Genomic DNA, 24,651 nt, shown 5'->3' on the forward strand with positions numbered 1-24,651 from the left:
TTTACCTTCATTAGGAGACAGACATACTGTAGTAGCAAGTCACAGATTTAAAGCATGTAATCTTTTTCTTTTCTTTTTTTACTCTGTACTGCACATTGTGCACTGGACCAGTCTTGAGAGCTTTCCACATTTTTCATATTTCCATGCGTTTCGCAAAGAGCTTCATCTTTTCTTTCATTAATTATTAATAATTTGGAGGTTGTTTAAAGGTGTGCTCTATTTAGTTTCTAGTTGATTGCCATTCGGTAGGAAAACAAAATACGTATAAAAATGTTTAGATATTACTGGATCGTTATCGTAGTAATCATCTATTTGCTACTAGTCTATCACTCAACTGTTTGTGTAGATGAAATAAGATCTATACATATATTCCTATTCATTCAGGGTTACATTCCTTTGCAACACTTCTCTGTGGTGTTCAGCGGTGTTGCCCCCTGAAAATAACCCATCTACAACACGCTCAAACCAATTTGAAGATCTTCGGATCTTGTAGATTGCCTTTTTTTGTTTTAACCCATTAAAACTGGGAAATAATCTGTCATTTTAGGTTTGAGAGTTGGCTATTCAAAATTAGCAGATGTACAAACTTGCAGCGCGTCACTTTATGCCGTGCTGTGAGCTTGAACACCTGTTACCTTTTTTTTACACTTTTTAAAAACAATATTGAATTACGGAAACATTTTGAGAACCGCTGATTTGATTTAGAAGGCATTTGTAGAATCGGCCTCAGGTCTTAATGGGCCAATGACCAACATATATCCAATCGACGTCCATCTACTGTACTGTCTGCATCAGGTGATGGAAGCGAGCCTGATCCGGTCTGAACTGACCTCAGCTGCTTCTACCTGACCCAGTCACCTCTGTCACCCCGTTGACCGCTGCCACAAGTGAGTTAGAACCCTGCAGACACACACGGGGGGTGTCGGTGGGTTGTTTTGGAACCATGGGTCACCAACACCAGTCCTAGCCATGTTGAAGGAGCACTAGATCATTAACCAGGACGGACTGTCACTGGCATTGTCACAATACACGCGGTAGATTATGTAATTTCTGCCCAGTTACCTTGGTTTTGTGCATCTCACATGTGTCCCGTTGTATTTGAATTCCCTTTGTTATACAGTTGCAACACATATATTATGACAGAATTGAGAAGATGTTTTACTACTTTTTAGTTTCAAAGATTCATTGTGGAGCTACTGCAGAATGTACTGTATGCTGTTTTTATACTCAAGACTGACCCAGGTGCAGCCTTGGAATTTGCTCCAGCCTTCAGACCTCAGCAGAAATTGCCACATTGTTGATCAGAGATCATTTTATAGTTTCTCATCCCTAGCAGTTGTATTTGTTAATGTTTTTATAGGCTCAATATTATATGACAGATTATTAATGACAAATGTTGTCTTCTACAGTTACACCTCAGAATGTTTACTTACAATCTTTCCAGAACCCGTGTTATGTCAATCTGGAAACCCAGAGATTAGTTTATAGTTTTATTTATATATAGTCAGTGCAGTCAAGGGCAATGAAGTCAGTTTATGCCCTATGATAATAATTTTCTCCCATATATGTTTACCTACGTACATCGTGTATGCACCGACAATCACTTGCCCTGACTTTGAAATGGACTGTGAACAATGATGCACTACTAATGGGCTCTATGCACACACGCCTTTTTGAAAAGAACTTGGGCCCCTTCCCTAATTCCTTCCCAGGTGTTACCTTACCGATGATACTAATGAAGGTTCTGTTCCATTCTCACCCGCTTCGAAATGCCATCAATGCATTCAAAGGGAGAACCTAGACGGCTAGACAGGTAGGTCAGTAGGTCGTCTACTGAGACCATTGAAAGCTGTGATGAGATTTTCTCCGTTTGAATGCGTTGATGGCATTGTAAGTGGGTGCACATTCACGATTCTTGCTCAAATGTGAATCTCGATCTTCCTCCACAAGAATTGAGATCACGATTCTCACACGATTGTAATTTCCATGAAAATATTTATTGTCTTTACTTTAGTCTCTAGTTGTTGAGCATTACTACATACAAAATGTGGCACTGGGAGCCAACTACTGTGGCTTTAAACAGACAACATCAAAGGGCTTCACTTAAACCTCTCCTAAAGTCTCTCTTGTAGCAAAAACATAAGAGTAACTAAAATGAGTTGGAATGGAGAGCCAACTAGTGCTGCACGATTCTTGCGCAAATTCAGGAAATGAGATCGCATAGGTGTCTGAATCCAGATCTAGATCTTTTTTTGATTAATTGTGCAGCACTAGTCGGGGTTCTGCTGCTATTGTTGCATGTTGGCTCACCTGAAAAACACTGCTACACCAGTGGGTCTCAAAGTGGCCTTGATTGGCCCCGTAAGGGTGCGTAACTCGGAGTGTACAATTGGACCCGTAAGGTTACGGGTCCAGTGGTTCCATTTGTACACCGAGTTATAGGGGTCTTTGAAATTAAAAAGTTTGAGAACCACTGTACACTAAATGGAACAGAGCCTTAATATAATTAGTATCATCGGTAACACTTGTGAAGGAAGTAGGGAAGGGGCCGCCGCCTGGTCTGCGTGCATAGAGCCTATTTGACCTCTTAAAGTTTAAACCTTATAGTCATGGATGACTTAATTGAGACAAGTTGCAGAGGGCTCTTTTCTTGTAAGCCTCAAGTCAATTGACACATTGATGATACAAAAGGCTTTCCTCAGACTCAACCTCACCCCCCACACTCCTCTTTCCTTTCCGTTTGTTCCATATTTTGGATAGATGCTAGTTGAGCAGAAATCTGTTGGTTGTATAGACAGACATACAGCATGCTGTTTGCTTGTCCACGAATGCTGTGTAGGCATGTTATTTAGACAGATACCCTTACAGTCAGTTATTTGAAGGGTAACTTTATTCTCCTTCAAACCATACACAAGTGCACAGCACTGTACTTTGTAACATTTAAATGATATCTTGGCACTGACACTCTATTTACCTGACCGTTTACCCTGTGGTTTGTTGTGTAGGGTTCACTTCATACTATAAAGATCTTGCTCTTAGCAAGTTGCTCTGAATCGGAGCATCTGCTGAATGACTAGATTGATTTGTCCGTGGAATACCATGGTTGTGAGGGCTTTGATTGATTGATTGATTGAAGAATTTATTAACAGTTTGCAGAATTACAGTACATTTCAAGCACAAACTCAATACAAAGGCTGTTAACTGTGAGTGGACGACCCAATTAAGCATTACACTTGTTTCCAATAGGGTCCACCATGTTCAAATCATCAAAACATTTAGAGACGTACAAATAGACACTAGACAGAACAGGAATTCATCATAAAGGAGGTAAAAAGGGAAAAGAAACATATACAGTGAGGGGAAAAAAAGGGGTGGGCGGTGGGGGGGATTCACGTTCAGCTCCGTTAATTTGTTTGTTTTCCTTGGAGGAGCTGCGTTGGGTCCCCAAGTCGGCTCCGTGGCCGTACCTTGAGTTGGCTGTGTGGCCGTGACCGTCTCTTGTGTTGGCTAAATTTAGACAACAGTCATACGGCATACGCATATTCGTAATGACCCTATATTAGAATTGACTACGTCAGTGTTGGGTAGACAGCGGACGTCACAAACGTAACGTGCACTGTTCACGACACAACCGAAGCTGGCTGGATCGGTAGTGTGACGTATTATGTGAGGGCCGCATTACAGCCCAATCTCTACATACGAGGAGCCACACACACAGTGAGTGGTATACTGTCTGTATAATGTAATCACATGCACAATATCCAACAAGTTAGAGCACTGTCCTTACCCGTTATGCCCTTAGCCTTTGAAGCATTTAGCATTTAATGAGAATGATGCCGGATTGTCCTGGGAGTTCACAGGAAGCTTTCATAGTTTGTGCTATCATTTACAGGTCTATCGGGCTTAAAACAAATACTTGTTTACTTTCCACCACTGGAGGTGGTCTCTGGACCTCTGAATGACTGAGAAGGGTTCCTCCCTGATCCACTGGGACAGAAGAAGTTAACCCATTCAAATCAGCTGTCCAGAACCAAGTCTTATCTTAACCCTGAGAGTGTAAAGGTCCATTTGGTTCCGTTTCGGTGTAGAGAAACAAGCCTGGATCCGTTTACAAATATGTGGAATATTGAGCTCCTGACTGTGTCTTTCCAGTACCTGGATATCAAGGTTCATTGCCAAGACAGGACCTACTTATTTTTTACACTTACACCTAGGGCAGAGATCTGGGTATTCAACAAAGTATAAAATGACTTGTCTGCTAGTTCTACTGGATCTCTTCTCCACTAGTCTCTCGCTAAAAAATTTGTCTAGTTTTGATGAAATTGTCAATATATTTAGTCATAGTTTTAGTCATCATAGCGTGGTTTTTATTTTGTTTTCCTCAGTGAAAAAACGTAGTCAAGTCGACAATTTTTTTTTTGTCATAGTTTGTCAAAGAAATCAACAGTGTTACAGAATATTCCTCACCTGAAGAAACCCCCCGACGTATGTGGTGTGTGCATGGTATGCTGTATATAGTTTGTACATTTATGCGAATGACATGAAATCATCACAAATCCTATCGGCCTAAAATGACCTTTTTCCTTCACCAGGGCAGCAGCTAGTGTTTTGAGTTAAAGTTTGTACTATTCGCTAATGAGTATCTTAAGGAGACACAATGGGATTTGTTTTTCTCTGCTGCAAATACAGTACATGCATGTCAGTTGACATAAGATAAAGAATAGAGAGAAAGGCTCACAATGCCATGCCAGACGTCTTCCGGGAGCCTCTGCTCTTCCTATTGTCTGTTTACTAAAGAGTTGATTACCAATTACCATTGATTGCAATAAGAATACAGAGCTTTACACTTCAAAAACCACATCATTTACACCTCACTTTTAACTGTGTGTGTGTTGAGGGGACAGGGGAGGGGGGGGGGGGGGGGGGGCGATGGATGGTACAGAGTAATCTCTCAGGAAAAGACCTTTTCACCCCTGCAGACATGCTGGGTGCTGCACTTTGATCAGGGAGAAGTCAAAGGGACAAAAAGTGGAGGCTGGCCTATGTTTAGCATTACTAGACCCCACCCCCGTCCCCACACACATTAAATACTAAAACTTCAACCTCCAAAGATCAAAATTCTGTCATCCCTTCAGCCTTGACACAAGAGTTGGACACAGAAGATCGGTTGGCACTGCAATGCATGGTAAGACTTGTGAAGTGAATTGCCATTTCTCCAATTATTGTTCATTAGGACTAGTGCATTAGATTAGAGGCTATAGTGAAAATTCATTTTTTTGACCGTTACAGATGTATTTTTATACAATTTAATTCAGGTTGGACAGGTTTTAGTAATACATAATATGTATTACTAAAACCTGTCCTACTTGTTAAAGGTTACAATATTATTGTAACCTTTAACAAGTGTGTGAGAGACTAATTAATATTATATTTGCTGGGGACTACTGTTCTTAATTGACATTATCCTAGTGCAGATAATGCCCTTTAAAATTCAGCCAACGGTTCTAGATGAAAAGTTATTTTGTCTACAATGAAAAAAAGATTCATGCAGTAATAAGTTGTACGTATAACATGTTCCTAGCATGTTTTTGACAGTTACAGATGTATTTTTATACAATTTAATTCAGGTTATAATTTGGACAGGTTTTAGTAATACATATTGTAACCTTTAACAAGTGTGTGAGAGACTAATTAATATTATATTTGCTGGGGACTACTGTTCTTAATTGACATTATCCTAGTGCAGATAATGCCTTTTAAAATTCAGCCAACGGTTCTAGATGAAAAGTTATTTTGTCTACAATGAAAAAAAGATTCATGCAGTAATAGTTTGTACGTATAACATGTTCCTAGCAATTCGGACTGATACAATACAGTCCCACATAGTGCAACGAAGAAATTAAGTCAATGAATGTGAACTTACAACTCAAATGACAATTCTACTAAGATGCACTCCAAATAACGGTTTGCAAGACGCTGTCAATCAGTTGACTTCTTATATATTTCTTACAATGCTGCTATTACTGAATATCTTTTCTTTATATATTAGTAATGTATCCATTTGTAACCAAAATGTACCCTTTCAGGTCAATTTGGTAACATTCACACACACTCTGAGTTCAATTAACTAGGCATATTTCCTTTGATCTAGAGCATGTGGTGGGGTGCAGGGAACCTCAGGGTTCCTTGCTTTCCCATATGCATGCTGAAGGGATCCATTTTTTTCGGGGTCAATGTGGAAAAGCGTGCTAAAGTTAATTGTGCTTTAAGCATAATAAATTAAACTTGAGCTCACCCATTTATGGAATGAAATAACTTTGCATACTCTTCTTCTGTACGGTTGATTCTGCTTAAACAAAAAGAGAAAGCTAAGCTTGTTAGATGTCATCGCTGGAGAACCGGGTGCCCGGGTGCCACGTCTGAGGACGACCTACAGAGAGAGTCTTGACTGTCACAATACATGATATAATGTGATTAATGTAAAACACACAGCTGAAAGGCAACAAGACGAACAAGTTGTCTTAGTTACGTCAATGTGAAGTAACTAAGTACATTTACTCAAGTACTGTACTTAAGTAGTCACTGGTCTAAAGTAAGAAAAGAATGATTAGCGTATCATTGTGAGAAAGCTGCAGAAAACAGGTGTCCTAATTGACTTGCAGGAGACGCGGCCAGTGCAGGCATCTCCAATGGCTCCGTCCGACCCAAGCAGCAGGCTCTGCCGCAGTCGGAGCAGAAGATGGAGGAGAGAGGAGAGTGGGGCAATAAAATCGAGTTCATCCTCTCTGTGGCTGGGTCCATCATCGGACTGGGCAACATGTGGCGCTTCCCCTATCTCTGCTACAAGAACGGCGGCGGTAAGGGACTTCACAGGACTTTATAGGACAATGCATCAATGGTTCACGTGCATGCATGTATGTGTGTGTGTGCATGTATGTGTTTGTGTGTGTGTGTGTGTGTGCGTGTGTGTGTACAATATACATACAGTGCATACAATGCATGCATGTATTGTATGTAGTAATGCACGTTTTGTGTATGTGTTCAGTTGCATGCATGTTCTTTTGTATGTGTATAATGCAGGTGTTCATACACATGCATACATGTCCGTATGCATGTTTGAATTGTCAATAGTTGCAATTATTTTACTGTATGTATGAATGCATGTATGTATACATATATATCCCTGTCCCTATGTCCCTGTCCACAAGTAACCCTGACCTGTTTGATCAGAGTAATGTGTGGGGGCGTGCTTGTCTAGCTGGTATATCAGAACCCCCCCGCCCACACACACACATACCTAGTCTCTCTGTGTGTCTCTGTGGGGTGGTTGGGAGTCAGGGGTCAAGGGTCAATAAGGTCAGACAGCTGTTGTTGCTGGATCGCACAGCGTGGCTGAAATCTGAGCGCTCTGCACATCCTGATCCCGGGGCTGCCCAAAGTCACTTGGAACACACAGAAGTTGAGTGCGTGAGTGCGTGAGTGCGTGCGTGCGTGCGTGCATGAGTGTGTGTTATGTGAGAGAACACTCAGAACAGTGATAATGATGTTTGTTAATGATGTTAAGTCTGTGCTACCAGCCACCAGTGGCACCACTTTGGCTTCGGTTCCTCTGACATTCAGGGACACAGGTGACAGGTAAGCCCTAACCACACCAGAGGGTCTCCATGCAACTCCTTGCAACAACTACTTAAGTTGCAACCATTATTCCCAATGGCAGTTGCAGCTGGTGTGGTTTGGGCCTTAGATGGTTCAAACAGGTTTATTGCAGAGAGGGGCAAGCAGTGGTGGAAAGTAACATTTACGTAATTGTACTTGAGTACAATTTTGAGTTATTTGTACTTTACTTGAGTATTTCCAATCTCCAGTACTTTTACTTGTACTCCACTACATCTCAGAGGCTCATATTGTTTTCTTTATTTACTCCACTACATTTATTTGAAAACTTTTGTTACTAATTACTTTGTAGATTTTGATTATTATTACAAAACATGCAGTAACCACTTCAGCGCTATATACATTTCAGCCATTTTAAAATAGCAGTTCTACAAGCTCACAATGCGTCGTGAAGCATTGTGACCTTGAGATCTGCTATTTTCAAAATATTTTTAACATTCTGCATAATGAGTACTTTTACTTTTATTACTTTAAGTACAGTATGCCAATACTTTTATACTTTTACTCAAGTATATTTTGAATAACGGACTTTTACTTGTAACTGAGTAGCTCTATATTGCAGTATTGATACTTTTACTTAAGTAAAACAAAATTGAGTCTCTCCTGTGTCTGACATCTCACAGTGTCTTCTCACCACCTCAAGCTGAACCCAGACAAGACTGAGCTTATCTTCTGCCCCATGCAGGAGCTAACTATTTCCATATTGGTAACTTTGGTTCCAACAGCCAAGAACCTTGGTGTTGTCCTGGACAGTCAGCTCTCATTCAAAGCACTCATTACAGAGGTCACTCGACTATGGGTCAGGCATGTAAGAATCCTGCTCCAACCTCCCCTTCTTAACTGTTCCTCTTTGGCCCCCAGGAGCATTCCTGATACCCTACTTGATCTTCCTGTTTACCTGCGGAGTTCCTGTGTTCTTCCTGGAGGTGGCTCTGGGACAGTTCACCAGCGAGGGAGGCATCACTTGTTGGAGGAAGATCAGTCCTCTGTTTGAAGGTACAATGTTTACTCTTTCTGGTACAGCAGTAAAGGTGACTCTGGCATGGTCGTTTTAGTTTTGAGAGAGGCCACAGAGCAGATTGATGGAAGTTGCTGACAATAGAACGTGATATTAATTTAGAATCTAAGAGGCATTCTTTAACTTGGGTTTAGATGTATATACTAGACCCGTTGGGCACAATCTCATTACTCTGACATTTAACCTCATCCCTAAACTTAAAGCTACAATCTGTAAGTTTTGTCTACCCGACACAAGGATAAATGTCTCAATGGAAGTGTAGAGAGACCACCTCCAACTCTCTGAATTAACTTTGCACATCAACTGATATCATGGGCCCTATTTTATCCTATTTTATTCCTAAACTTCTTCTTTTTTTTATATATTTTGAAAGACTTTTTAAAATCGTTCAACTACCTGATCGATACGTTGTGAGCTTGTAGATCGGCTATTCGAAAAATATTTTTTCATTAGTTCAAATAGCGAATCTACAAGCCCACAACGTGTCGAACAATTTTAAGATGTTTTTCAAAATGGTAAAAAAAAAAAAAAAGGCAGAAGTGTAGGGATAAGGAAGGCACTGGTGAAAATAGGGACCCATGTGTGCAGGTCTAGTCTAGGTATATGGCATTATATCTGTACAGTAACAGTTGGATATGATGTGTGCAGGTCTAGTCTAGGTATATGGCATTATATCTGTACAGTAACAGTTGGATATGATGTGTGCAGGTCTAGGTTATGGCACGCAGGTCATAGTGACTCTCCTCAACTTCTACTACATCGTTGTGTTGGCCTGGGGTATCTTTTACCTGTCCTTCTCCTTCACCTGGGACCTGCCCTGGTCCTCCTGCAATAACACGTGGAACACAGGTGAGGGCTTCTGTTATATGAATTAATTGATTAGTTTAATAAGCATGGCGTTAATAAAACAGGTTTCAGACTGGCCATAGCCTGGGTGATAAATGATGCATTCACAAAACATAGGTATAGATGGATTTGAAAACTATTCAGGAATTTTGCTTGTGCAGTCTGCATGAGAAATGTGATGTTTGCTGAATTACACACACACACACACACACACACACACACACACACACACACACACACACACACACACACACACACAGGGGCGAAAACATAATCTCCCCCCTACCCTGTATACAGTAATAAGTTCCATGTCTGTAGAGAAACTGGAGTTGCATTGACTGACAGCTGGGCTTTTCCCCCTCAGAGAACTGCGTGGAGTATCAAAGGAGAGTGGACAACGTCACAATGGACCGTCACAACGCTACCTCACCTGTCATGGAATTCTGGGAGTGAGTTTTCCAGACCTCTACTGCAGTGGTTCTCAAAGTGGGACCCATGGGGTCCTTGGGGGGGTTCCAGGGGGTCCCCAGCTAAATGATTTATAGTTATAGTAGTTATAGTATTTATATTTGGTTCCATTTGTACACTTTTAGAATTATGGGGATCCGCGGCCTAATGCTGCTGGAGCAAACTGGGGTGGTGCTTGATAATTGTTGTTCTCTGTCCCTGTGTAGGAGGAGAGTGCCAGCCTGCTGAGGTGTGTCTTGGGGATTGACACACCTGGTCCCAATTATCCCCTTCTTGGGTATAAAAGCAGGCTGGCTGAGGCCATTCTCTCTCTCTCCCCTGCACAGGTCACACTGCCTGTTTGGTTATGTTTGTTTGAAGTAGTTTCAGTTCAGTTGCTTTCTGCACTCGCACATACAGTCCATGATTACACAGCCCTACATTTTGCACCGTTCACGCCGGTGCAAAATGTATGAGGTGTGAATGGTCAGTGACATCATCAGTAGTGTAAGGTGTGTATGGCTCTCCTCCTACACAGGGACACAATAATTAGTATCCAACCAAACCAACCCCACACACAACCCCATGGGATGGGTCATCACAATACTAAACCCCCACATTCATATCTATACCCCCCCCCTCTAACTCTGGCCAAGTAACCCGCTCAACTAACCATTTGTTTACTAAGTTAAATTAACACAACTCTCTCTCTCTCTCTCTCTCTCTCTCTCTCTCTCTCTCTCTCTCTCTCTCTCTCTCTCTCTCTCTCTCTCTCTCTCTCTCTCTCTCTCTCTCTCTCTCTCTCTCTCTCTCTCTCTCTCTCTCTCTCTCTCTCTCTCTCTCTCTCTCTCTCTCTCTGTGTGTGTGCAGGAGGAGAGCTCTGAGGATATCCCCAGGCATCGACCACATGGGCTCTCTGAACTGGGACCTGGCACTGTGTCTGTTCATTGCCTGGGTCATGTGCTACTTCTGCATCTGGAAGGGGACCAAATCCACAGGGAAGGTGGGTAGGGGGACGGTAGTGGCTCTCCTGGGTCCAATCCGGCATAATAATCACATCCTCAATGTAGTATTACGAAAGTGAAACCTTTTAATTGGATGACATCTGGGTTCCTGCTCTTGTTGTCATCGGGATCAAAACATTGAATTTAATTAAATGTCAATGTCCAAATAACGCCAAACTTGTTTTAAACATCATAATCGTTCTAACTCAGGTGGATAGCATATAGATAATATGGTTATAGTGCTTGGTGTGGATTGGCCTTTAGCATAATCTATTTTTTGTTTTGTTCACGTTTGCGTGTACAGGTGGTATATTTCACCGCCACCTTCCCGTATCTGATGCTGATCGTGCTGCTGGTCAGAGGACTCACTCTACCTGGAGCTGCCATAGGAATCAAGTTCTACCTTTATCCTGACCTGGGAAGACTGGCTGATCCACAGGTACCATGACACCCCAGACAGACAGACAGACAGACAGACAGACAGACAGACAGACAGGCTGCTTATCCAGTGGCCAGCCTGACAGCATTTCACTCCCCATCTCTCTCTCCCCGTTTCCTGTCAGTCTACTGTATACACTATCAAATAAAGGCAGAAAACTAAAATAATTATATATATTTCAACCAAGAAACAATATAGTAGCAATACACTTCAGTATACACTAAAAGCAGCAGTTGTTTCCGGATTGCTCTGCAACCCCGTGGGCGAGGGGGCTCACCAGATGCAGGCATCCCAGGGTTCTGTGCGGTGCGGTGGGGATGGTGTCGTTGTGTGTGTGTGTGTGTGTGTGTGTGTGAGTGAGGGCCCATCTGTGCTCCATGAAAGAGTCCCGGAACACAGAGTTCACGCGGAGGGCCCGGACACCGCTGGGCCCGCAAATACAAAAAAAAGGCCAGCTAGAGACACGACCCCCCTCCACAGCTTAAACTGGTCCAGACCGGCTCAGAACCAGACACAAGGCCAGTCAAATGCTCAGTTTTGGACCCTTACTGGTCCATTTGGTTCCATTTGTACTTTTTCTGAGTTACGTTAACACAGAAGCTCTTGCATTATAACATGGTAAAATTTTTCGATGCTACCCAGATATAGTAGAACATTTAGATAAAATACTTTTTTTCAACTGAAATTTCTGTGAACATTTTGACCTATAATGACATGCCAAAAAAATAAATAGGGATGCCAGGTTGGAAGTAGTTAATAAGTAGTGGACCACAAGATGTGCCTAACGTAGTAACGTGTCCTAGTGTCATATTGGTTTGTTGGTCAGTGATTACCTGAAGTTAATGAGAACATGTAAACACTCCACACGTGCACCCTTCTGCATACAAACACAATAATACACCTGTTACAAACAGGCAAATGACTCGAGGCAAATGTGTGTAAATTTACTTCTCAACGTGGGGCCCAGGGAATTCATTTAAATGTAATTTCTCTGTCTAGAAGTGTGCTGTGTTAGAATGATGATTCAGATCATAGTTATCTCCTCAGTTACAGCCTTTTCCACCGGTTGGGAACCGGTTCAGTTCAGAACCAATTCTTAGTCCACAAGCCAGAGCTCCAAAATTGGAACGTTAATTATGAATTGAGTGTGCAAAACCATATCTATAATTGTTTATAGGATCAATATACATTAATATATGATAACCCTTCCACAGTAGTATCTTTTTTTTCATATTAGGTTTTTCATATTTTCCTATATAATGCCTAATTTGCATACATTTGTAATACAATAAATCATTGTCTTCATCATCATCACCAGACTTCCCGGTCCTTCATTGCCATCCCCAGTTCCTGCTTACTGATGCATGTGTCCCTAGCGATCACATCAGGGAACAGTTTTCTACCTCTGGTCTGCTTTGAGGCAGTATTCCAGAGAAGAAGGGAAGATAGAACCTCATGATCAGCTCTGTAGCAGTGGCCAGCAAACTGTGTTCTTCTGGATTGGACTAGTGAAGAAACACGAGGAAGGTTGCCATATATTAGAAAAGTCAATGGGTGGTTCTTCCAAGAGAGATTTTGCACTCTCATTAGAAGGCGAGCCATTTCTCTAATTTCTTTGAATCATAATTGATTCATAGTGATTTGGAGAAAATTATCTTTTATACCATTCATGGTATAAAAGTCAATCAGATATATAGTTATGTTAAACTACATTAGGCTCGCTTATTGTTAGATGGCTTCTTAATTAATTGCTCACTAATGTTTGTTTACTAACCAGGGTTTTTTACAGTTTTTCTAAAAATATAGAAAATAAAGATCTACATACGTACTTGTAGATCGGCTATTTTCGCTATAAATGCAGGTAAAACGTAAGAAAACCACCGTCTCAAATAAATGTGATGTTTATTGTGTGTGTTTAGGTGTGGTTGGACGCCGGCACTCAGGTCTTCTTTTCATATGCCATCTGTCTGGGTTCACTCACAGCGCTGGGCAGCTACAACAAATACAACAACAACTGCTACAGGTGAACACTCATATCAGGAAATGACTGGCACATCATGGCACTTTAATTAACCACATATCACGTATACTGGGGGGAACAGTTGGAAATTCCGAAATACATTCGTAACATTCAAAAATAGTAGATCTACAAGTAGATCTAAAGAGATTTAGTATTGAGGGAGAGCAGGCACTGGGGTACCCACCCAGGTCAACTGAGTCTATAGGGTTTAAGGGAGAACAAAATCATTTTTACAGACTGGATGTAATCTTTTTTGAGAAAGTGAACAAATTGAATATATATTGATTTATTATTGATAGGGATATCCCGATCACGTTTCTTTGCTCCCCATCCGATTCGATTTGATTTTAAGTATCTGCTGATACCGATTTTTCCCAATCCAATATGTATATTTATTAGACCACTTATGCCATATCACAATAGTACAATATCCAAAATCACAGAAAATATCCTGTCTAATATCATGATATGGATATAATATTGTTTCAAGGATGTCCCGACTCCCGATCACGTTTATTTTGCTTCCGATCCGATCATTTGAAAATGACGTGATCGGCCCCGGTTTCCGATCACCCGATCAGATCGGCAATCGGCACAACCCGAATTATTTACGAACCATTTTGGAAACGAACGATTCCATTGCTTGGCTAACAACAACAAACGACTGTTTTCCAGAGACTGCGTGTCGCTGTGCGTCCTGAACAGTGCTACAAGCTTCGTGGCGGGCTTTGCCATCTTTTCCATCCTGGGTTTCATGGCGTACGAACAGAACGTCGACATCTCGGAGGTAGCGGAGTCCGGTGAGTCACCCAACAAGCTTTACCCATGATTAAAGGGACATTTCACCACTGGAAGAAACTGCAGTCACTCAATGTTAATAGTATTTGTAGTAGATAACAGTAGCACAATTTGAAATTTGCACCCTATGGCCAGAACAATAATGAAGTGTTTCTGTGTCCTAAACATCATTCAAATAAGCTCTGGTTGCAAAAGTGGCCCTTTACGACCTGAGAACTGATTCTACAAAATGTCTTGACGTGGTGATAGACAGGAAAGGAGGAGAGAGAGACAGGGAGTGACATACAGCGAAGTTCATCAGGAACTGGACTCAAACCCGCAATGCTGCATTAGGAGCCTGTAGGTACCCGGACCGCTGCGCCCGCCCGGGCCCGCCCGGGCCCTCCCAGGCCCATGTTGTTACTTTTAGTTCCCCGCATGTGTTTTATTTCTTTTAATAGTCCATATTCATTTTAGAATGGAAGTCGATGCCACTGAGATGCGGGTGCCCAGATTTCAAGAGGACTGACTTTGGACTTCTTTATTTGAATGTGTTCTTCTTTCCAGCAAGTGTTTCGGATGTGCATAAACCTTTTACAATATGTCCTTATATTTTCAATCAACTGGTGATTTGTCCTGTCTTCATTCAGGTCCCGGGCTGGCGTTCATAGCCTACCCTCGTGCTGTGTCCATGATGCCATACTCTCCTGTCTGGGCGGTTCTGTTCTTCATCATGATCGTTTTCCTGGGGCTGGACAGTCAGGTATAGACCTTACAGCATTGTTTCTCAAACATTTTCATGTATTTGGCTGTGGACCCCATCTGAAAAATGTTGTACCGGGTTCCCCCATAAAAGAAGATAATTGTGGTGTTAAAATATTTCAATATTATTAGATTTTTTTCACAAATTGACAAGTGGTACTGGCGGGAGGTCAAAATCTATTACACCCCCGAGCAAGTAGGGGTGCTCAATTTTCCCAAGGGTAAAATGTTTTCGCACTGGTGCGGTGGACCCGGGTTTAAATCGTGGCATTGATGTTACCGAGTGCAGCTTTAATGGTTAATGTGGTTAAACGCTAACGTGACATGGATGCGTTCCAGGTCTCAATGGATTAAGTGGCGTAAACATGGTTTTGAACGTGTGTTGTCAGTTTGTGTGCGTGGAGAGCCTGGTGACGGCCATAGTGGACATGTACCCTGAAACGTTCCGCCGCAAGAACCGCAGGGAGCTCTTCCTGTTGGTGGTGGCGTTCGTGTCTTTCCTCATGGGCCTTGTGATGCTGATGGAGGTGAGGCCCACACACTACACATACTGTACACATACTGTACACATACGCAGCGTTTTATGATGGCGACGATAGGAATGCCATTTGTACAATTTCTTTGCATTTTAACCCTAACCCTGAAGCTCAAAATAGCCGACGTATAAGCTCACAACAGGCAAAATGCCTGAGCAGAACACACACACACACACACACACACGCACATGCACACTCGTGCACAAATAGATGAATGGACGCACACACTTCCTGTGCCTGACGCTGGGGGTCACACCTGGGAGGTTGTGGGAGTATAATCCATGTCAGGATGCTCTGTTCTGGAGAAATAAACTGTTCATGCAGTTCACTCATTTTTGCCTCTGACACAGCTGCCTTCCAGAGCTCTCTCTGCAGCGTGTTAATGTAGGAGAAGAATTTTTAGAACCTGCTTTTCGCATTTAGAGCGTTTTTCTTTTCAATTCGTCACATCAGGAATTGAGGAATGGCGTGACATACAATATTCAACCTAAGTAATTAGAATGATCTAGAATTGTTTGATTCCCAAACTTTCTTGTCCCCAGAGGGAGTTTTGGGGCATGTTATTTGCTTTGATTTGTAGTATTTATTTGCTTTGTTTTGTCTTGACCTGTTCTGTCCACTCCTCCTACTACTCAGAGTTCAATTAACACTCTGGACTGTGCCTACTGTATTTATGTCCTGTAAAATGAGGTCACATAGTCATTGTATACTCAGTGTATATCTCTGTCTCTTTACAGGGTGGAATGTACGTCTTCCAGCTCTTTGATTACTATGCAGCCAGCGGCATGTGTCTTCTCTTCATGGCCATCTTTGAGACCGTCTGCATTGCCTGGGTCTATGGTGAGTTGTCCTGTAGATGTCCCATAGGTCCTTAGAAGCACCTCTTACATTAGAAGTAATAACAAAAAGAAAGTAGTTTCGGGTAGGCGCTTATTGGTGATGTTCTTTTAATATATATTATGTAATAATGTAATACTTGACATATTACTCATTCAAAATGAAAAGATATAAACAAAAAAAGAACTTTATCCACAATATTCAATGCATGCTAACTCTGAAGAGGAGAGGAAGATTGGATATTTATGTGATTAAATTAAATTAAGCTCCATTCTGAGTATGTCGTGTTGTTTAGCCATGTCTAACCATTTTCCAAAACATACTGTAGTTTGGTTGTCCTTATATTTTCATTTTTATTTTTACATCCATGCTGCTGCTGCTACTGATTATTATCTTGTTATATTCTATTGTGGTGTTAGCACAGTCTTTGCAGGACGTGTATGCCACCTAACGTTTCGCTGCTTGATTCTTATACTACTCTTGATGGTCTATGTTTATGTACAAAGCTGTAAATGGACAACAACATACAGCATATTGACGCCGCTATCCCTGGTTCCTTTAAGACCCAGTGTTGTAAGCCGTGTCCTTGTTTCTCTTCCGGCTATTATCCCAGGTGCGGATCGCTTTTACGATAACATCGAGGACATGATTGGCTACCGACCAGGACCTTACATCAAGTACTGCTGGTTGTTCTTCACCCCAGCCACATGCATTGTGAGTGTCAACACAACACGACGCATGATCACAACGGGTTGTGGACATGTAGATCCTAGACTTGTTATTTTTTCATCTTTATTTTTATTTTATTTTTTCCAAAAAAAGGGTTAATGTGATTAAACGCTATATCTACTCCTTCCCCCTGCAGGGTACATTTGCCTTCTCACTCATCAAATACACCCCTCTGAAGTACAACAACGTGTATGTGTACCCGTGGTGGGGCTACTTCGTGGGCTGGCTGCTGGCTCTGGCTTCCATGATCTGCATCCCCATGTGGATGATCTACAAGATCAGCATCACACAGGGGACACTCAGAGAGGTGACTGATCATCCACTACGTTTCAAACTGCTGTGTCATTTCATTGTCATGGGCAAAATCTCATCTTTTACCAGGGGGAATTACAGTTTATGTAGCATTGGAAAATTGTGGAAGAGATAGTCTGGATTGAGAGACAGGTTCCCTGGTGTATCTGTGTCAACCTGTGAAATGCTTCCTGGCTAGTAGTGCCCTTGACCATTCCAGATGATGAGAATCTTGGTCTTAGCTCGTTTGCTTTGACCACTTATACCCCCTGTAGTTTGACCACTTTTTCCATCATCAATTCAGCACTGTGTTCTGCCGTGTGTTGTATTTTAAAAGTTAAAGAAAGTAGCACAAACTAAAGCTCACAATGCGTGTGTGTGTCTGTCTATAGCGTGTCCGGCTGCTCATCACGCCATCTGATGACTTACCAAAGACCAAGCGGGAGCAGGAGAGGATGATGGTCATTTTTGCTCCTGAGGGTGACGGCACCGCAACGAACATGAACGGCTACTTCCCCGTGCCCGAGAAAGACTCCAACATCTGAGGTTCCGTTGTTGAAAGAAAATGTGTTTTTTTTTCCAACAGCCTCGCAAAATCTTCAGCACGTCGAACTCTGGCCTGCTTCTTGAAGCTGGCCGTGTGTGTGCCTTTCTCTCCTATCCCTCCGTTGTCCTTTCTTGAGAAGGAGAAATGCGGAGATGATATGATATACAGTAGTAATCTGTAGTGTTAGGAAGTACTGGAATACATGTAAAGGGATTGGATTATTCTGATTACCACATGGACAAAACCACCTACCGTATAATGTGTTACAGACAGTGTTCAACTTTAGAATATAGTAGTTAAAGGTATAGGTTAAGTGATCTTCTTTGGTTAAAATAGGTGTTAAATGGCTCTATATTCTGATACTACTGCTATTAGAATACTAGTAGTAGTAGTAGTAGTAGCATTGCGTATGTGTTCGGTAACAGGAGTCTCCATGTCTCTCCAGCTCTTTAATACATTTCCAGGTTGGGATACCAATTTGATCCGAACTCAGTCAGGATACTGATTAACAAGTGACATTGGAAGTGTTGACGGAAATAAGTGAGCAGACAAAATTGATCTGTAGTGTAACACTATAAAAATTAAGCCATTACATGGGTATTCTCTCCTGATTGGCTGTAATTTTGTCACCTACCTGAAAATGTATTTTCCCTGTGACTGAACAAGCATACAGAGCTTTAACCTTGGAACAAATCTTAGGTACCTACCTTTAATTACTTACTGGATTACAGAGAAACATATTTACTGGGACATGGCGTTTTAAACTGTACAAACAAGTTGTGAATTGGTATAAATATATATTGTAAGTGTATCTATCTTGTTAAAGGATTTCTGATTAAGTTGAAAGTGGATGACATTACTGACAACAAGTAATTAGCCCTTCACTAAATCCCACCCCAAAAGGTGATTGTCCAATGCCAATCCAAATAGTTTAGCAACGGTTGCTATGCAGGTCAAGCTTTCTTCGCTGCTAACGTGCCTATTGGACAAGGATGGGTTGGGGAGGGACTTAGTGAAGGGCTAATTGTCCTTCCCAGCCGTGGCAATGTGAAGAATCGATCAGAGGTTGTTCTAAGGAGCTTAGGTTTCTCAACTTTATAGCCAATACATTTTGGCTCATTTTTCCTCCTTTTTCATTATCGACACAATATCAACATTGAGATATTTGGTTGTCTGTTGTCTCGCACAATAATACTGAGATTGGTATACAGGATTTATGGGTACAGTAACAGTACATTTTTATTTTTTTGTCTCTTTTATCACTCCATCATTTCACGATGGGTATTAAGACTTTGTATATTGTTATATTATTCCTATATGGCTCAAATAATTGTTACCTTTTCCTTCTTTACTTTACAGGATTGATGGTAAACTATTATGCTGTACAGTATTTGCAAATGAGACTGAGAGGCTGTATGCTTGATGTTGCTAATCAATGGAAATGTGTTGTGATGTGTGAAAATTGTTCTATATTATTAGCCTATCATACATATACTGTATATGACTAATATGAAATGTGTACATTTTAGTTTTTTTTTGTGTATAACATAATATGACTGTACAAAGATATGCAGATTGTGTAAGTACCTTTTGAAATAAAGATGTACAAATTAACTGAGTTATGTTATCCTGTTTCTATTTTTATGATTTGCTAATGTTATTTTTGTGATCATATCTAGGTTATATTTTGTGTTTGATGTTTTATTTATTTATTCAATATGTTAAAAACATCCTCACACTGGGTTAATGCTCCGGTAGCCAGATCTGGGCCAATTATGTCGTGTGTGTGTGTGTGTGTGTGTGTGTGTGTGTGTGTGTGTGTGTGTGTGTGTGTGTGTGTGTGTGTGTGTGTGTGTGTGTGTGTGTGTGTGTGTGTGTGTGTGTGTGTGTGTGTGTGTGTGTGTGTGTGTGTGTGTGTGTGTGTGTGTGTGTGTGTGTGTGTGTGTGTGTGTGTGTGTGTGATTTCTTTTGGAGTAATTTCCCTTGTAATATTCACTGTGTCCACATGAGGACGATGGAGATGACGGAATGAAAAGGATTGACTCAGGCCCATCAGCAGTGTACTCTCTGCTGCCCCATCTGGCGGAGTCAGGTTAATCAGCAGTAGCACACCAAAGCAATCTTTTGACTTGGTCAGAAGTACTATAGCTTTAAGACGGGGTCAAGCCCAAAAATAAAAAAGATATACGCAATATACACAATGAGCTATATAAACAATGATGACTGAAATTAATAACAAATAAAGTCATAAATAAAAATCACACCTGTGTGAATTGAGGGGCGCTCTTATCATCACATTATACAAACATTACACAAATGGGCTTGCCCAGGTGGGTTTTAATTAGATACTACCCAAGCCAGAGGTCATCCCAAAGCTGCTAATTTCTGTGTGGTTGACATGGCGTAGGTAGACTGGAGATGACGTCAGTTTGTTTGGTTACGCTCATTGGCTGAAGGGGTTGTTTGTCAACGCTGTAGTCCCAATTGCAATTTCTGTGACGTGGCCAAAAAAACGCTGAAAAGTGGATCGAGCAAATCATAACAATTTACTCATCGAGAGATCTAAAGGTCTTTTGATGCTAGCAGCTGACTTAGAACTGGTGCGGACCAGGGGAATCCGACGCGATGTGATTTCTGCCCAGTGCTCTGAATGTCAAAGTGAAGAAATTCAATCAAGCGCGGGTAAACGGCGGGAGCAAAGGGGGTCTAAATGCCCTTGGGGCTTGACCCCCTATAATAATAAATATAACTGCAAGCAGGGATAATATGAGTCAAGGCTCATGTGTAAAACAGATCCATGGATTTTGGCCAAATGAGGCATGAGTTATGTCTGTTCAAAGGTTTCATTTTCCAACGATTGCTATAGCGCCCCCTTTGGCCAATTGGAGTAAGACTGTTTTCAGCAGCACCATTTGGCATGATCCTCTACCATGCTATAATGTGTCATAAACATGTGACTCCGCATGTATGTATTAGGGCAGGGCAGAAGAAGAATTTTCATAAAACTGCAATATTCATTGGTTCATAAACGCTTCATTTGTTCACTTACAAACTGTTTTTCATATAATTAAAAATGGCGGGCGATCTAAAGGTCAGAGGTCAAAAGTAAAGACCTCATCTAACCCTGGATAACCATACATGGAGAAGACTTCACCTAGATCTGCATGTATGGAGCTGACCTGTTCTGACATTCCATATGTTGATCCCTCCCCACCCGTCCTTAATTCCTGTTCTGACATTATGTTGATCTGTATCTCGAGTATGGGCACTGATGACGCGGAGGAGAGAACACGCCCCCAGCGCCCACGGTGTCCCCAGCGGGAATCGAACCCAGGACCTTCTAGCTGTGAGGCAACAGCACTATACCGACTGTGCCACCGTCCCCCCTTTTTTTCTCTCCCTGGAAAAAAAACGTCCCCCCCTCTCTTCTGTGTATTGCTCAGCCCCGCCCCCTCCACATCTCTATCTCTCCATTAGTATAGAACAGGCTCACCTCTCTCTCTCTCTCTCTCTCTCTCTCTCTCTCTCTCTCTCTCTCTCAGGCATAGCACTCAGCTGTATATTGAGTCAATCCATTACATTTAATTGGAGGTCCTGCAATTTGATCTCTCGCTCGCACGCACGCACGCACGCACGCACACACACACACACACACACACACACACACACACACACACACACACACACACACAGACAAAGGGCATGACGTGTATAATTGCATACCGACATTGCACTAGTACCTACAGTATCTATTACATCTGCACGTATAAAGCCCAGCCCACACCAATATGATTCACGATGCCACAACACTGTTGCATGCAGAGAGAGAGATTACAGCTATCTGGATTGCCCATTGCAGCTTGGTGCAGTCTGATGTGGGATTCTGTTTGCAAGTTGCAACTTGTCGCGTCGCGAATCAGTGGCGCTGAACGACATTAAGGGTTTCATGAACAAATGAGATAAACCTGAATAGGCTGCGAGTGCGAGTGCTTCCTCTAGGAAGGATGATTTGGCCCTGAATTGACCCTAAGCTTCAGGCATGCCTGTGTTGTTATCTGTATCCGTCTTTCTGCGTGTTTTGCCCAGATATGGAGATGACCGACATTATAGATGACTGTAATACTACACTATAGTAACAGTGACATTACTGAAGATGACATCAACATGTTGACATCACCACTCTTTCGTTTGGCAGCGGAAAAAGGCAATGCTGTATTGTTTCGTTTATTTCCATCTTTATGGAAGATTTGTACTATAATCCAGAAATTATGTTAATGTTAACACGGCACAAGCAGCATGGTTCACTGTAGTTCTTGTTGTCAAAAAGTGACATATGACATCTATCTATGAGGTCAGTATTATGACATTGGTCTTATCCATATTTGTGCATATTTGGGCTCAGTGTGTGTGTGTGTGTGTGTGTGTGTGTGTGTGTGTGTGTGTGTGTGTGTGTGTGTGTGTGTGTGTGTGTGTGTGTGTGTGTGTGTGTGCGTGCGTGCGTGCGTGCGTGCGTGCGTGCGTGCGTGCGTGCGTGCGTGCGTGCGTGCGTGTGTGCGTGCGTGACATCAGACCAGAACTCTGGTCAGCGTATTTAAGGTGTGGAAATGACTTCACACTTCCACTTCATTAGAAAAGGTCAGAAAGAGGTAGATAAGAGAGGTGGGAAAATATTACAGCAGCAACAGGACCTAAACTCCATCCCCATCATAGTCCATGAGAAACTGCAGCTTTAACCATGAACCGCCACTCCTGGAAGGAGTGACGTCGCAATCTTCTCAGGTGTCCTGTCCTTACACCTGCGCCTTCACTTTTCTCCATGATCACATGAAGAAGAGCCACAACGACCTCTATGGCCAACTCCTGCGGAATGAACAGAGAGTCTCCTGTTCAGAGTTCCCATATGCCTGTGCCGGATCGTTCCTCCATGAGCACATGAGGAAGGACCACAACGACCTCTACGGCCAAATGCTGACGAATTGTGGACAGATCTCCTCGGCGGCCCGTCTGCAAATCATCATCTCTGTAACGTGGCAGAAACATGGGGACACAGATGAAGTGAGATCTTTCGGTCATCGGCTTCTTGCCGAGACTTTAACTCGGCCAGGAGACGTGAAGGCATATCGCCCGACTGGCACAGGAAAGAAAACGCATGTGTGTAAACAGTGCTGTCGGAGCTTCAGTCAGTCAGGTCACCTGAAGACGCACCAGCGTATCCACACAGGAGAAAAGCCGTTCCAATGTAAACTCTGTGACAAGAGTTTCAGTCAGGTAAGTAACCTGTGGACTCACCAGCGTGTCCACACTGGAGAGAAACCCTTCCACTGCACACAGTGTGACAAGAGTTTTAACTTGTTAAGTACGCTAAAGAGACACCAGCATCTCCACACAGGAGAGAAACCGTTCCAATGTAAACTCTGTGACAAGAGCTTCAGTCAGCTATGTAACCTGAGGACACACCAGCGTATCCACAGTGGAGAAAAACCGTTCCGCTGCAAACAGTGTGACAAGAGCTTCAACGTGTCCAGCACTCTGACTAGACACCAGCGTATCCACACCGGAGAAAAGCCCTTCCACTGTAACAGGTGTGACAAGAGTTTCAGTCGGTTGGATATTTTGAAGGAACATCTGCGCACCACCCTCCACAACTCTCACCATAAATAACTCCAGCATGTGGGATCCCCCCCCACCCGCCCGCCCCCCGCAACGGTGGTCCCCACATGATGACTGTGAAGTGACAATTTAAGGCCTTTTTAATAAAAAGAAAAGAAAGATCGAAAAAGACCATTACTGCATCAAAAGGCTATAGAACAACTAACTGGTCAAACTGTCAAAACACATAAGAGGCGAGGCAAACCAATTTCAATTCTTACAATTCCAAATTCATCAGGGTGGGGGGTCCCCAGTTGAAATATGATTCAACTAAATGGCTTCATACGAACCATCCAAAACGAACATGAAGGTGATGTGGACCTTCAAGGTCGCGTCCAGTTCATGTCTATTTCAGACCAAAGCATACTTCCGGTTGACGGTTGTCTGCTTCTTTGTCTCGTGACCTGTGAACTCTATGACTCACATGCCGTCACAGGGGCAGAATTAATTGCAAAACAAATCCCGTTCATTTCAATGGAGAAATTCACAGGGCATGGCGGAATAAAGAGTGGAAATAACATAGTGGGTTAGTCCACAATTATCTATAATCCCTGCATAAATGTTCGAAATCTGTGTGTGTTTGTCTCGTGCACAACTGGAGGACTGTCCGACTCCGACCAATTGACTTCGAACCCTATAGTGAAGTTATCAATTATGATGTCATCTCTAGACTGGCCTCCAAGTGTAATCAACAGCTTAACTGTAATTGCATAATCAAGGGGTTTGCATTAGCTCTGGTCCATTGCATTTAGAGCTATGTTACTCTAGACTTCCGCCGTTCGCATGAATGCAGACCACCAGCCTCTCGTCTTTAGCGTAAATAAAAATAACGTTTTTGTAGCTTTTAGGAGAATAAAGGGTGGGTTCATATTCTTGTCATTATAGGCAACAAAACCTACACAAAATATAGCAGACTTACAAGATTACCACTTATGTTGTGATCTTGAAGATTATGCTATTTAGCTATTTTCACATAATACCATTGTATGACAAAGTTTACAACAGAGAGACAAAGAAGAGCAAAACAGAGTAATTAAGCTAATATGATACTGATAGGATTATAAAACTGGTCAGC

At 42.2% G+C, this 24,651-nt stretch overlaps 1 protein-coding gene across 1 annotated transcript; it reads left to right on the forward strand.

The window, feature by feature from the left end:
• Positions 1–5,178: 5,178 nt before the first annotated feature.
• On the forward strand, positions 5,179–19,489 carry LOC306916377 (sodium- and chloride-dependent GABA transporter 2-like; the record flags this gene model as incomplete). The annotated part of the gene is made up of 15 exons (XM_079494210.1): positions 5,179–5,185; positions 6,663–6,857; positions 8,536–8,670; positions 9,401–9,541; positions 9,903–9,987; positions 10,856–10,988; positions 11,294–11,428; positions 13,348–13,451; positions 14,124–14,248; positions 14,876–14,988; positions 15,377–15,514; positions 16,261–16,363; positions 16,974–17,074; positions 17,226–17,396; positions 17,773–19,489. 15 exons carry the CDS (start codon positions 5,179–5,181, stop codon positions 17,923–17,925), a joined length of 1,839 nt encoding a protein of 612 aa, XP_079350336.1. The 3' UTR covers positions 17,926–19,489.
• Positions 19,490–24,651: the final 5,162 nt, after the last annotated feature.

Source organism: Electrona antarctica, assembly GCF_951216825.1.
Source record: "Electrona antarctica genome assembly, chromosome: 23".
Taxonomy (NCBI): domain Eukaryota; kingdom Metazoa; phylum Chordata; class Actinopteri; order Myctophiformes; family Myctophidae; genus Electrona; species Electrona antarctica.